The 14,190-nt window shown below is 33.7% G+C and overlaps 2 protein-coding genes across 2 annotated transcripts; both read right to left on the bottom strand.

Moving 5' to 3' along the window:
* Positions 1–419: 419 nt before the first annotated feature.
* LOC145578454 (geraniol 8-hydroxylase-like) lies at positions 420–2,086 on the bottom strand. The gene is made up of 2 exons (XM_081635768.1): positions 1,175–2,086; positions 420–1,059 (listed from the first exon to the last, which is right to left on the bottom strand). The coding sequence occupies exons 1-2, from the start codon at positions 2,084–2,086 to the stop codon at positions 439–441; spliced, it is 1,533 nt and encodes a 510-aa protein (XP_081491894.1). The 3' UTR covers positions 420–438.
* A 4,895-nt stretch (positions 2,087–6,981) lies between these two features.
* LOC145578443 (geraniol 8-hydroxylase-like) lies at positions 6,982–8,905 on the bottom strand. Its single transcript, XM_081635761.1, has 2 exons — positions 7,981–8,905; positions 6,982–7,813 (listed from the first exon to the last, which is right to left on the bottom strand). Exons 1-2 carry the CDS (start codon positions 8,884–8,886, stop codon positions 7,187–7,189), a joined length of 1,533 nt encoding a protein of 510 aa, XP_081491887.1. The 5' UTR covers positions 8,887–8,905; the 3' UTR covers positions 6,982–7,186.
* Positions 8,906–14,190: the final 5,285 nt, after the last annotated feature.

The raw sequence follows: 14,190 nt of genomic DNA, 5'->3' as shown, positions 1-14,190 counted from the left end.
GGTTATAATGTTTTGTAATTATGTGAAGTATTATGTGTTAATAATTTTTAAGTGAGGGTATTTTGGTCAATTTAACAAAAAAAAGTTACTAAAATAAGAAAGAAATAAGTTTGTTGCACATAATTGTTAGCACCCTTTTTGGGTAAATGTTACAGATAACTGTTAACGGAGGTAGTATTTACATTCTATTAATGATGATATCTCAAAAAGTGGTTACAATACTTCATAGTGGCTGATCATAATAGACAAAAGAAAGATAATAAACAAAATTAATGAAAAATACATATTATAATTGTATTTGAATATTCCCTTTACATCATATACGACAATTTCAAAGTTTTGTGAATTTATCTAATTGTTTGCCGTAATATATTTTAGTACAAGCAACATAGGTTGACTATAAATTGTGATACTCTTTACGAGCTCGCAAAATTTAATTCAATGCAAACGATTAATGGGAAATGCACGTAACGACTTGGCCTTCTTTATGGTGATGCCATATATGTCATCCAAGTCCAAAACTTGTTGAATGTCCCCAATTTCTTCAAGTTTCCAATTAAATGAACTAATCAAGTTACCCAACATCAATGAAATCATACGTATGGCCAAGTTCATCCCAGGGCAAATCTTCTTTCCCGCACCAAATGTAAACAATTGATTAAATTGGCTCGTTACATCATTTTCCGACCCTAAGAATCTCTCTGGAATAAATGAATCCGGGTTGGTCCAAATTTGTGGGTCGCGCCCAATAGACCATGCGTTAACCATAAGCATTGCACCCTTAGGGAGTTGAAAGCCATCAATTTCTACGTCTTTCACTACTCTACGTGGGAGTAATAATGGAGCTGTTGGATGAAGTCTTAGTGCTTCTTTAACTATTGCTTGTAGGTATGGAAGTTCGGAGAAGTGAGAATCCAAGATTATTTTCGTATTGTATTTTTCCATCACTTTATCTAATTCTTCTTGCAACTTGCATAGAATGATAGGATTTTGAAGTAACTCCGCCATTGTCCACTCCATTGTTTTCGAAGTTGTATCCATTCCTGGTCCAAGGTAATCCTATCATATGAACATAAAAAAAACATATTATGCTTCAGTATTATTATATATGTCATTATTTTACATAAAACAAAGTAATCTTGAGAGAGACAAAGTAGTATATATATATACTTACTAATAGCATATGGTTGAGGTGATCTCGGTTGATTTCGTGACTTTGTTCTTCCGTAACATCTAACATCACGTCCAACAAATCATTGTTCAATGACTCCGAACCGTGCACTTGCTCTTTCCTAGACTTCAATCTCATATCTATAATTTCATCAAATAACTTAAACAATTTGACACAATAACTTGTTAAACGATGTCTTATACGTTGTGGATCAATCATTTTGAGAAAAGGATAACAATCAACTATGTTAGGTCTTCCTATATCTTTTATGATACAATCCATCAAAGCTTTAACCTCTTTTATTCTTGCATCATTACTCGAATCCATGGAGAAGACAGTGCTAGATACCATATCAAAAGAAGTATCATAAACCGCTTGTCCAACATCAAGTGAGATGTTAGATTGCGAGCATTCTTTCACATAACATAACAAGTCCTCCAACTTCCGGTGCCTATGAGTTTGCATTGATTCGATCAACTTGTTACTCAATAGCCGAGTATTGAATATTTTTCTAAGGACCTTCCACAAGGGTGAAGAGGCCGATAATGAGCCAATGGAGAACTTATCATGATCGTGAGCTCGAAAAGCATCAAGGCCATAGAGGGTGGAGAAAATGTCATGGTTTTTTAGGAGGACTTGTTTGGCAAGCATGGAACTCGAAACGACAATGGTAGTGATGGAGCCTATTTGAAGGCTCATGATAGGGCCATGAGTCTTAGCAAGCTCGGCAAAGTACTTGTGAGGTTTGGTTATGTAAGGTAACATATTCAAGAGGTTTCCAAAGATGGGTAAGGATGTAGGTCCGGGAGGTAAATTTTTATCATATGATTTGGTTTTTGTAAATGAAATTAAGAAAAAGATTATGATTGGAAATAATGGTAGTGCCCACTTAATATAGCTCAACAAATAATCCATGTTATGATGTGTATTTTGAGTATATGTGAGTTGGTTTTGTGAGGAGAGTATTGATAGATGTGCCATTGTTGATTGACTTGATCTCTCTTATATAGAGGTCAAAGCAATAGCAATAATAGTAATAGCCTCCAATAATACATAAGATCCTAAACGTGCTTAAATAATGAGTTTCTTACACTTTAAGTTTATCCTATTATTTTTTTTGGTAGTTTGTATGCCCCATCCTATAAATGATTATGACTTATAAGATTGGGGTAGGTTTTGAGACTTGTATGGCATGGTATCATTGTACATTATGATCTTTTTAAAATAGTCAGCTTAATAATCTTTTCTTGTAAAGAAAAACAACCATGCATTATTTAGCTATTTCATTTGAGTTGTACCTTATTTTTTGCAGTTGATTTATAGAAGTATATAGAGGCTCGTTAGGGTATTATTACAAAACAAATTAAAGATTGGGTCTCTTAGTAATGATACATCTTACTCGATCAAATACTAAGAATTTATAATGCACTTTATATAAGACAGTAAGACTTAATTTTACCCTAATCCATTAGTGGGTTTGAAGATGGGTCCTAACTTCTAAGTATTGACTTATTATTATTATTATTATTATTATTATTATTATTATTATTATTATTATTATTTTTCCTATGTATGTTGCCCTTAAGATATTGACGTTGGTTAAGGAAAATGATACTGTAGAAGAAATAAACGGAAAAAAATCAAATATAAAGCTAATATTGATATATAACAAACACTTGATATTACATACATGAGCACACAACCCCTTTCGCTCTTATTGTATTATCTAGGTCGTAAAATACTAGATCAAAATAATAGTACATGAGGATTGAGATCTGTGGTCAAGTTAATTTCCTTTCCCCTAAAAAGACGTATTATACTCCTAATAATCAGGCAAACTTAATGGAAACATAAGAAATAAATCTAGAAAAAGCGGGCATGCAATTTTACATTAATAATAAGTTATGGGTAACTTGGCAAGCATGGCAGCATTAATCTTCTCTGAAAATATGAGATATACAAAGTTATGGTCTCTACTATTTCCTAGATAACGTACTGACAAATTAACAATCACGGTTGTGACTCGTGAGATATACAAGTAATGAAGTAATACAACATGGCCACTTGTAGAAAAAACAATTTTATTAAAGATAACATATTATAGTAAGGAGTATCAAGTTATATCCGAATCGGTTAGCAACCAAAATAAATCATTTTATTACTATTATTATCAACAAATTATTGCTATAATTATCAACAAATTAATAATATGAATAATTTGTTGTCAATCAAACTTAATAACTTGCTGCTAGAGTTGGCAATGCATCACGCCAAGTACTTTATACTGCCTTCAGTTCTTGTTACTTGTAACAATTATCAAAAATGGATGGTTCACATTACTTGCAACAATTTTGTTTCTTTCTTTTTTTAGTAAGTTTTTGGGTGGTAAATGACCAATATACCTTTACTTTTTTTTTAAAAAAAAAAAAACAACCTTATTAAATTACAAATCTGATTTCATTAGATTAAACCCCCAAGCTTAATTAGTTGTACCCTCATCCTCATTATTTTCCTCTCCCAACCACTACAAAAAATAGGCCGATTTCCGACGGAAGTGTTCCGACGGACACAAAAATCCGTCGCAAATCGCAAAATTTCCGATGAAATAAACCTGTCGGAAATTTTCGACCGAATTTTATTCTGTCAGAATTTTCCGACAGATTTCATCAAACAGTTCCGACGGAATTTCGTAGCAAATTAAAGTATATTCCGACGGAAAATTATGTCGAAAATTTCCTACGGATTTAAATCCGTTGGAAAATATTTAATTTCCGACGAAAAGGCATTTGACTATATATATTTTTAAAAAAGAAAATGACGTATAAATAGCTAACCTTAAAGCAACACCCTCATTTCAGTTTCCCTTTCTTTTTTTCCCTTTCCCTTACATCGTCGCACTCCCTCTCTCTTTATATCTCCTCTCTCGCTACTCTCTCTCTTTTCTCGCTACTCCCTCTATTCTGTTGATTTTCGGCCAAGCTAGCCCACAAAGCATCCCCGAGTTATTTTCCAACCAAGCTCTCGGAATTTTTTTTGGGAAATTCTACATGGTGGCCTCCAGGTTTCAATTTTTCTACGTGGAAGATACACTTTTTTAATTCCAACTCCCTCAAGTGGCACTATGGTTTTGCAAAATTATGTATAGTGTCCTTTTTTTAGTTTATGGCTAACTTTTATAATTAAAATGGTTAATCTAAGGTTTTTTTGGTTTAAAAATTAATTAAATTATATTTTAAAATAATAAAATAAAATGAAAAAGGAAATTTAAAAAAAAAATCCCAAACCCACAACCACCCTCCCCACCACCACGTCCACCCTCCCACTACCACGTCCACCATCCACAACCCCAACCCCCATCCGTCGGCGCCCAGAATCCCTTTTTACCGCGCAGGTGCCGGCGGCCCCATCCCCCTACCCACTGAACCCACCACGGAACCACCTGAACCCCAAATACCCAACCTGAAACCCCTTTAAAACCCTCTCCCACCACTTTAAACCCCGAATCAGGCCCTCCCCCGCCCTTGAAACTCCGACGCCCAAGGTTTCGAGGGTAGGAAAGGTCCGTGTTTGGGGTTTAACGTGGCGGGGTGGGTTTATTCAGGTTTCAGGTTGGATATTTGGGGGGGGGGGGTTCAGGTGGTGGGTTTAGTGGATAGGCGGACGGGCTGGGTTGTCGAAATGGTGAAGGTTGTCTGGGTGGCGGCGAATGGTGAGGGAGGGCTGGGTTGTCTGAATGATGAAGGTTGCCGCCTTCCAGGATGGTGGTCGTAGCTAGGTTGGGGGCTGTGATTTTTTTTTTTTTTTTTTTTTTGAAGAATTTGATTTTTTTTTTTAAAAAATATTAATTGTGGTTAACCAAAAAATCAAAAGGTTAGCCATAAAGCCCAAAAAAGGACACTATACGTGATTTTTCAAAACTTGGATATTACTTGAGAGAATTGGAAAAAAGTGTGTCTTCCACGTAGAAAAATTAAAACCTGAAGGCCACCATGTAGAATTTCCCCTTTTTTTTTTTATATATATATATCTAATTTATGGTTTTAAGGTCAAGTTCGACCATGGAAACGAGATCTAGCGTTTTCATGGTCGAATTTGGCCTTATATAACCAAATTCAAGACTAAATTTGGTTGATTGTAGTCGAATTGTACTGTTGTGGTAAGTGTAGTAGATCTACAAATTTTTTTTATCATTTGTTTTCAATTTTTTTGTTCAGATTTTTTTTTTTTCAATTTTCATTTTTTTTTATTTATTTTCGGGTTTCTAGTTTAGTAGATTGAACATATGTGGTTGTGGTGGTTGTTGGAGTTTGGGTATTGGTTTTGGGATTTTTTTTCCTTGTTTTTTTTTTTTTTTTTTTTTTGTTAATTTTTGGGTTGTGATGGTTTGTTTCGGCGATGGCGGTCGTGGTTTTAGGTGGGTGGTGGGGTGGTTTGCTTAGGTGGGGTGGTAGATCTGGGCTTATTTATGTGGGTTAGGGTTAGGTGGGTAGAGGTTTTGGTAATTGTGGGTGGTGGAACGGGTTAGGGGGGGCTGGTGATACGGGTTAGGGGGCTAGTGATACGGGCTAGTAGCCGGTGGTGTGGGTTGGTGATACGGGTTAGTGGGCTGGTGGTGGGGGTGGTGGGAGGCTTTTTTTTTTTTTTTAATTATTTTCCGACGGAATTTCCCTCGCAAATTTCTGACGGTTTGTGTCCGTCGAAAATTTTCGACGGATTTTTTCGGTGCCAGAAAATCACTTCCGACGAATGAATTTCGTCGAAAAAGTGTTTCCGACGGAATTTCCGACCGACCGTTTTTCCTACCAAAGCTTTTCCGACAACCCGTCTCGTCGGAAACGGGTTTTTCGACGGATTTCAGGGTGTTTTCCGATGGAATTTTTTCGTCAAAAATGGGCTGTTTTTTAGTAGTGAACCCCATTGGCCCATACTCATAGTGGCTTCGTGGGTTAAGAACGGCGGGTTCGTCAATGTTGGGTGGTTTCGGATCTTGGGTTTCATATTATAAGTGTGGTTTCAGATCGTCGATCGTGGGTGATTTTAGATCGTCGTTGCTGGTTTCAGATCGTCGCTCGTCGGTGTGGTTTTAGTTTGTCGCTCGTCGATGTGGTTTCAGATCGTCGTTACTGGGTAGGTTACATATTGTGGTTGGTTAAGATTGTGTGTGATTCAGATCGTGTGTTGTTGCTTGGTGGTTCAGATCTTGGGTTGTGTCGGTGGTGGTGAGTGGTTCAAATCGTGGATTGTTGTTGGGTTGTGTCGGTGGTTGTTGCTGGGTTGTGTTGGTGGTGTTGGGTGTTGTCGGTCGGTTGGTGCTGGGTTGTGTCGGTGGTTGATGCTGGATTTTATCGGTTGGTGGTTTTCATGCTGCTAGGTGGTGGTGGTTGGTGGTTTCGTTGTGATGGGTGGTGCTAGTGGTGGAGGGTTATGTGTTTAATTTTAATTGATTTTTTTTTTTTTTGGTTTGATTGATACATAAGTATATGCTCTTATTTTTCACTCACTACACTTAAGTTCTTTTGCCTAGGAGTTCACAAATATCTATGTTTGTTGCGATTAACAAAAACCGGAGTATTAGTATTGTAAATAAAATAAAAAATATCTTTTGTCTCCATTCTATTATTTTCTTAAAAGTTCGTGCAGACTTTAATGTTGCAATTATAATAAAACGGAAGAGGTTATTAAAAACCGTCTATAGTTTTCGTAGGTCTCAGTTGAATTTATGTTATGATTGTTATTACCTTTCCCTCTTTTATCACAAAGCTATGTGGTTTATAAAGTAAATTGAAAAAAAAAATGGTGAGCATTATTAATTAAGTGTAAAAAAATTTCTATTGTACGAGTAATTTCTATTCTACGCCATTTATTGTTCTACTTGTATTCAATTTTACAAACCTCAAAAATGTATTTTGCAGAAGAAAAAAAAAATATGCTTGTGTCTAATATACAAGTTTTATTATCCATGCAATAAAAAGCTTATACCACATTACCACGTAACTATATCCTACATGTCATGACTTATGAAGAACGCTTAATGGGAATAGCACGTAGTGACTTAGCCTTTTTAATGGTAATTCCATAATAATCATCCATGTCCAAAACTTGTTTGAGCTCCCCAACGTCGTCAAGTTTCCAATCATATGATTTAATTAAGTTACCTAAAACCAATGAAATCATATTTGTGGCCAACGATATCCCAGGGCAAATCTTCTTTCCTCCACCAAATGTAAATAGCTTGTTAAATTGGCTTTGCATACTAACCTCCGATCCCAAGAACCTATCGGGAATGAACGAATCCGGGTCAAACCAAGTTTTTGGGTCGCGCCCAATAGCCCATGCATTAATTATAAGCATTGCACCCTTAGAGAGTTGAAAGCCATCAATTTCTACGTCTTTTTCCACTTTACGAGGGAGTAATAATGGAGCCGATGGATGAAGTCTTAGAGTTTCCTTGACAATTGCTTGTAGGTATGGGAGTTTAGAGATGTGTGATTCTAGGATGGTTGTTGAATTGTCTTTTCCCATCACCTGCACCCCATCTATTTCTTCTTGTAACTTCCGTAGAATGATAGGGTTGCGAAGTAACTCTGCCATTGCCCACTCCATTGTTTTTGAAGTTGTGTCCATTCCAGCACCAAGGAGATCCTAACATTTTGAACATCAAAAATAATGTTATGGTCAAATTGTGCAAATTGTTCCATAAAAAAAATGAAATTATAAATATACAATCACTATACCAAAAGTATGCTTTGAAAATAGTGCAAATATTAAATAATGGACAGTCATTTGAGGGAATAATGTTCATCACTTACCAAAAGTAGATGGTGGAGCTGATCTTGGCTGATGTTGTCCCTTTGTTCTTCCATAACATCAAAGATCACATCCAATAGATCATTGTACAATCCTAAACGTTGCACTTGGTCTTTCCTAGACTTCAATCTCATGTCTACAATTTCATCAAATAACTTAAACAATTTAACACAATAATTTGTTAACCTATGTCTAATACGTTGTGGATCAAATCTCTTAAGAAAAGGGTAACAATCAACTATGTTAGGACTCCCTATCACTTTTATAATGCAATCCATCAATCCCTTAATCTCTTTTATCCTCGAATCGCTATCCGAATCCATAGAGAAAATAGTGCTAGCTACCATATTGAAAGAAACATCATAAACCGTTTGTCCAACATCAACAAAGATGTTGGCTTGAGAACATTCTTTCACATAACATAGCAACTTCTCTAATTCGCGGTATCTATGGTTTTGCATTTGTTCAAGCATCTTGTCACTCAATAGCCGGGTGTTGTAAATTTTCCTAAGGACCTTCCACTTAGGTGAAGAGGCCGGTAACGGTCCAATAGAGAATTTTTCATGATCATGAGCTTGGATAGCATCAAGGTCATATAGGGTGGAGAAAACATCATGGTTTTTTAGTAAGACTTGTTGGGCAAGTGTTGTGTTTGAGACGACAAAGGCGGTAATGGAGCCGAGCTTAAGACTCATTAGGGGGCCATGAGTCTTAGCAAGCTCCGTGAAGTACTTGTGAGGTTTTGTGGTGTTGGGTAACAAGTGCAAGAGGTTTCCAACTATAGGTAAAGGAGAAGGTCCGGGAGGTAATTTTTTATCATATGATTTGGTTTTTGCAAATGAAATAAATAAAAAGATTATAATTGGAAATATTGGTAGTGTACACATAATATAACTCAACACATCCATATTGTAATATCAATGTATAGTTGAGAAATATTTTGTGAGATTTGTGCTATTGTTGAGTAACATAATCTTTCTTATATAGAACTCCAATAAGTTCTATGCAAAGACCACTTCAAATAATGTACGATGAAGTAAAATGCACTTCTTTCAAAAAAAAAAAAAAAAAGTAAAATGCACTTAATTATTTTTTTTTCAATTGAAACCGCTTCAACGTCTAACGACCAATTCATTTATTACTTACAGCTAGTCTGCTATAATTTGAAGAATTCAACCACGTGCTTATTACTATATGTCACACTTATTTAGAATATTTTACACCTTATCAATTTACCTTATTTTCCGGAATATGGAGTATATGGAATTAATTTGAAAATACATGTCAAATCAAATCACACGCTGATCGATGTAATTAATGTTTATTTTAAATTAATATATTTTTTAATTATTTTATCTAACGCCCACAGATATTCGTTAGCTTTTGTCTTTTTCAAATTATTTAGGAGCAATTTTTATTCAAAATGATATGCTAAGAGTTAAAACTTTAAGTTATACTTCCTCCGTTTCTTTTTACTTGCAACACAGCCTTGTGGCATATGTTTTGAGGTCGGGTTTATATAATGTAAACGAATAAATTATTCATTATAATTTTTACAAATGATACTTAACCCTATTCTAATCTTCGTATAAAAATTATATTGATAAAATCGCTCGTTTACCCTCACTAATTATCTCCTAAAACTGCGTGCCTAAAAGATGTGTTGCAAGTAAAAGAAAACGGAGGAAGTATCTTATATGAAATAAAATAACCAATGTGGGATTTTATAATTTTCATTTGTAGTCTAAAAGGATTACAAATACTGACATATACTCTGTATCAACTTGCTCATTTTTATTTTATGTTGGTATTTTTTTTTTTTTTTCCTTTTAAGAGAGAAATTTATGTGTTTGTATAAAACGTAGTGGCGGAGAACCTCATTAACGTGTTTGTTACAGATTCTAGTCAATCATCCATAATAAAGAATGTCACTCCATAATATTATCCTTGAATTATTCGGGAATCGGGATAACAATGAACAAAAAGTCTATGGGTGTTTGGTATAGTAATTTTAGATGTAGGAAATGGATTTAATTAAGTATTTCCATTTCTAGTTGTTTGGCCTGGTATGGGTTAAAAGTAACAAATACCGTTTCCTAAGGGTAACAAAATCCCCCTTGACAAACTAGTGGAAACAAAATACGTGTCCTTAATCACAATCTACCCAAATTGTTTCCATTTCACTAAAATATCAAACATATAATAAAGGTAACGTTTATTATTACTCTTTTCTTTATTTATTTGAATCTTTTTGTTTACATTAATAATGTTTATACCAAACACCCCATAAGTGTATTTTTTTTTATTTTTTTTATTTTTTTTATTTTTTTTTTTTTTATCCGGCTACTCATACAATCATAAACTTTAATAAAGTAGCATGTACCCTGCTAATTCATGAGACATATACTTTGTAGAAAATATCATATAAAGAGATGATTGGGTGGTTTAGTCCACTTGGGACAGAGCCGCGGAAGTGGGTTGCCATGGTATTTATGCCAATTGTAGTGGTTATCGGACAATGAGTGTATATAATATATATGATGTTGATGATAGCTAGAGCATATAAATTGATAGTAAGCTTCAACCATCAACTAAAGTTTTAACCTGAGTTGGCCCCTTTAACATGGTATCAGTGCCAACGTTGATAGATTAGGTGAATAATATATTTACATAATCTATCAAACGTGACACAAAGGTCATGAGTTCAAATCTCATCATATAAATCGATCACATGCTTAAACCATAAGCTTAAATCAAGGATTAGAAGAAGATAAAGAGAGTGATTAAAATTATACTACAAACAAAATTATAATATTTTCATGAATACTATTACTCCATATTCCATACTAAATGCCCTTAAAAAAAAAAAAACAAAAAACAAAAAAAATATAACATATATATTTCGTTCGTGTTTGCAACATTAGAGTTTTTAGTTGAGTTGTTCCTTTCACATGAGACATGACAATAGAGTAGCGTATCAAAGTCAAGAAGATCGGGGATTAGAAGAAGATAAAGAGAGTGATTAAAATGACACTACAAACAAAATTGTAATCTTTTCTTGAATACTATAATTCCATACTTAATGCCCGTTAGTTTGTTTAAGGTATAGCATACTTCTTTCGTGTATGCAACATTAGAGATTATGTTTGTGTTTTCTTATGTTATAATTTTGGTAAGCTAAAAAATTAAACAACAATACGTAGTATCTTTATCAGCCTGATAAAGTACCAAATTTGTTCCCGCACGTACAATGTTTCATGAGATTGAGTTTGTGTTCCTATTAACCCTTGATCAGGAATTTTTCCTTGCCTCCACTATTCCCTATTTGTTCTTAACATTTTGTATTTTCACAAGTATTAGGCAATTAAACAGAAAAAATTGATGTGGTGAATTTCAATAGGAGAAAAAAAATACTAAGTGTAGTAAGATAGAATAAAAAGGAACGAACAAAAGTGTTTTACTACGTATTTAGAAACATTAGTTGTAAACAGACTGGTAAAAAAATAGTTATAAACAATTGATTTTTTAAAAGTATATATGAGCATGAATCTAATATTCAAATTACTATGGATTATAATCTTTATGTAATAATCACAAAGTATTAAATGATCAAACTGATGCGTGTTGATAGTGTACAAACTCAATTATTGCAATAGAATAAGAACAAAGGAAGTATGACAAACGATTTTGGATAATGGTATAGAGTATATAGACGATAAAATATGGAGTAAACAAATAATTGGCTAAATGCCTAAAAAACCGTTTACCAAAATGTAATTTGGTTGATTAAACAGCCAACATCCAACCAAAATCTTGACAAAGATCCATTTGCCATTCAAGGCCTTAATTTAAACGATTTTTTGTTAATCTGATGACATTTTTGTAAATATATTGAAAAAGCAGGGTTATTTATTCAGTACTTTTAGTGAGTTGTTCAATTACTGTTTATTTTTTATTTTTACTGTTTGGTGAGGGAATTACACATGTACCCCTCAACTAGTACACGAAAAGACACATATACCCCTCCACTGGTACTTGAAAAGACAATTATACCCCCAGATAAACAAATTTTGTTTAACTGGGGAATTGACTGGGTATCCCTCATTTAAACTTGGGTCGTGATTTTTTTTTTTTACGAGAAGAAAAAGGATTTCATCAATGAAAGATAGTCAAACGGCACTTACAAACAAATCCTAGAAAATCTAAAATTCCAACACAATTACAAATCACCTTAGAACTTTGCTTCAAAAAAAAAAAAAAAAAAAAAAAAACCTTAGAACTAGTTACATCGCAGATTCGATCAACGATCGCCTTAATAAAAAAAAAAAAAAAAAACTTCATCCGAAGCAATATAATCTGTAAGTTAGCACTAATTCGGCTTGAGATCCACGGATGAGTAATTGTTTAGGTGAAAAAACTCATATGGCCTTCTAGATACTTTTTGAGACGATGAAACCCTAAATCTTCAAACTTTAGCACACGAACAAACAAAGAAAATAACCGTAATTGAATAAACACCATCATAAAGATGTGATCCATTTATTGAAAGCAATTAAAAAGTTTTTTGGGGCTTACCACCAGTAAAAACACCGGTGGAAGCCCCTATAAAATTTACAATTGAGATCAGAAGAAAAGAGATGAAAGAGAAATATAGAAAATGAAAAGAGTGAAGGAAAACCTTAAAAAAGCAGAAAAAATCTAACAATGGAGGCTAGAAAAACCCAACCCAAGAGGGAACCAAAAATCCCTCCCAAGTAGAAAACCTAGAGGGAACTAGACAAATATAAAAATAATTGGGTCGTGCTTGTTCTCCTAATCGTTCCTAAAACAAAAGGAAAAAATTTAACTTACAGTTCGTTTGATATAGCTGTGATTTTTTTTTTTTCAAAATCATGATATAAGTCATATAATGAATTAAAATTTTGTCAAACGTATTAAATCATGATAATTCAGAAAATTGACATCAGATAAGACGAAATACGTTTTTCTTGTTTCATTTTTTTATTTTTTTTTTCATTTTAAAAAAAACAAAAAAAAACTAAACAAACCCTTAGTTAATACTTCCTCTGTTCTTTTTTACTTAGTATCACGATTGCCAATGCAAAAGTTTAACGAACTATAACTTAAATTCTCCAAAAGTAAAAATTATAAAAGTTATATATTATGATAGTACTTATTGAGACGAATCCAAAAAAATCATACATGAATATATTTTTCCTTACATATTATTCACAAAAGACGGTCAAAGAAGTGGTGGTGAATAGTGTAAAAGTCAAAGCATGTCAAGTAATAAAGAACGGAGAAAGTACGTAGTATCAATTTTAATTTTCTTTCAGTAACACATAAGCCATTTTATTAGCAAAGAGTTTTCTCTCTATCTAGAATGCACTCTCTTAGCCAGCCTTACATACAACTTAATCCTTTACTCTGATCTATACTACCTCCGTTTCTTTTTAGTTAACACGTATTCTTTTTAGGAAGTTTTTTTTAGTTGACACGTTTACTTTTGAGGTAAATTTTTACCTTGCATTTACAAGGTACCTCACTTGTTTTTTCATTCTCTCTCACACTCTCTCCTCTCCTTAATATATGTGTCTAAATCAAATGTGTCAACTAAATAGAAACGGAGGAAGTACTACATTACTCGATAGTAATCATCAACAAGCTTATGAGCCGAATACCATTGAGTTTTGCTTGAGCTTGCCTCATTAACAAAAGGATTGATATGACCGAAACTATTCCCTACCAACTTTTATCAACCCTACCTAATTTTAAAATGGATTAAAAAAAAATTTATTTTTTTTTTTTTAAAACAAGAGTGACTGAAAAACAAAAGAAAAACAAGTACATATCAGAAAGACCAAAACAATATCGCTCGTTAACCATAAACAAGAAATACACTGAGACATTTAATTCAAATTTAATGCACTACCACTACTGCAAAGCTAATTTGATGTTTTTTATTGCATTAAAATTGTATTTAACCTATAAATTTACATCTGTTACTTAATAAAATTTAAAAAAAATAAAATAATGGCGGGGCCGGTGTCACCCAGGCCCCTTCATAGCTCCGCCATTGCCTCTGAGCAATCACAGCTAATAAGAGACACTAGGATGGCGGCGTAATCAGTATAAATAAAAAGGCGAAGAAATCCCTTGTGCATAGCCACTTGAAGGCCCATAAACAAGCTGGAAGTTCAGGGAGAGCAGAC

This window comes from Chenopodium album, chromosome 2 (assembly GCF_948465745.1).
Source record: "Chenopodium album chromosome 2, dcCheAlbu1.1, whole genome shotgun sequence".
Taxonomy (NCBI): domain Eukaryota; kingdom Viridiplantae; phylum Streptophyta; class Magnoliopsida; order Caryophyllales; family Amaranthaceae; genus Chenopodium; species Chenopodium album.
The sequence above is the reverse complement of the archived record's forward strand: the minus strand, read 5'-3'. Positions and strand labels throughout refer to the sequence as shown.

Coding starts and splice junctions, on each gene's coding strand:
- LOC145578443 (XM_081635761.1), bottom strand. CDS start 8,886: ATGGATGTGTTGAGTTATATTATGTGTACACTACCAATATTTCCAATT. Junction 7,814..7,980: donor AGCTCCACCATCTACTTTTG/GTAAGTGATGAA, acceptor TCAAAATGTTAG/GATCTCCTTGGTGCTGGAAT.
- LOC145578454 (XM_081635768.1), bottom strand. CDS start 2,086: ATGGATTATTTGTTGAGCTATATTAAGTGGGCACTACCATTATTTCCA. Junction 1,060..1,174: donor ACCTCAACCATATGCTATTA/GTAAGTATATAT, acceptor TTCATATGATAG/GATTACCTTGGACCAGGAAT.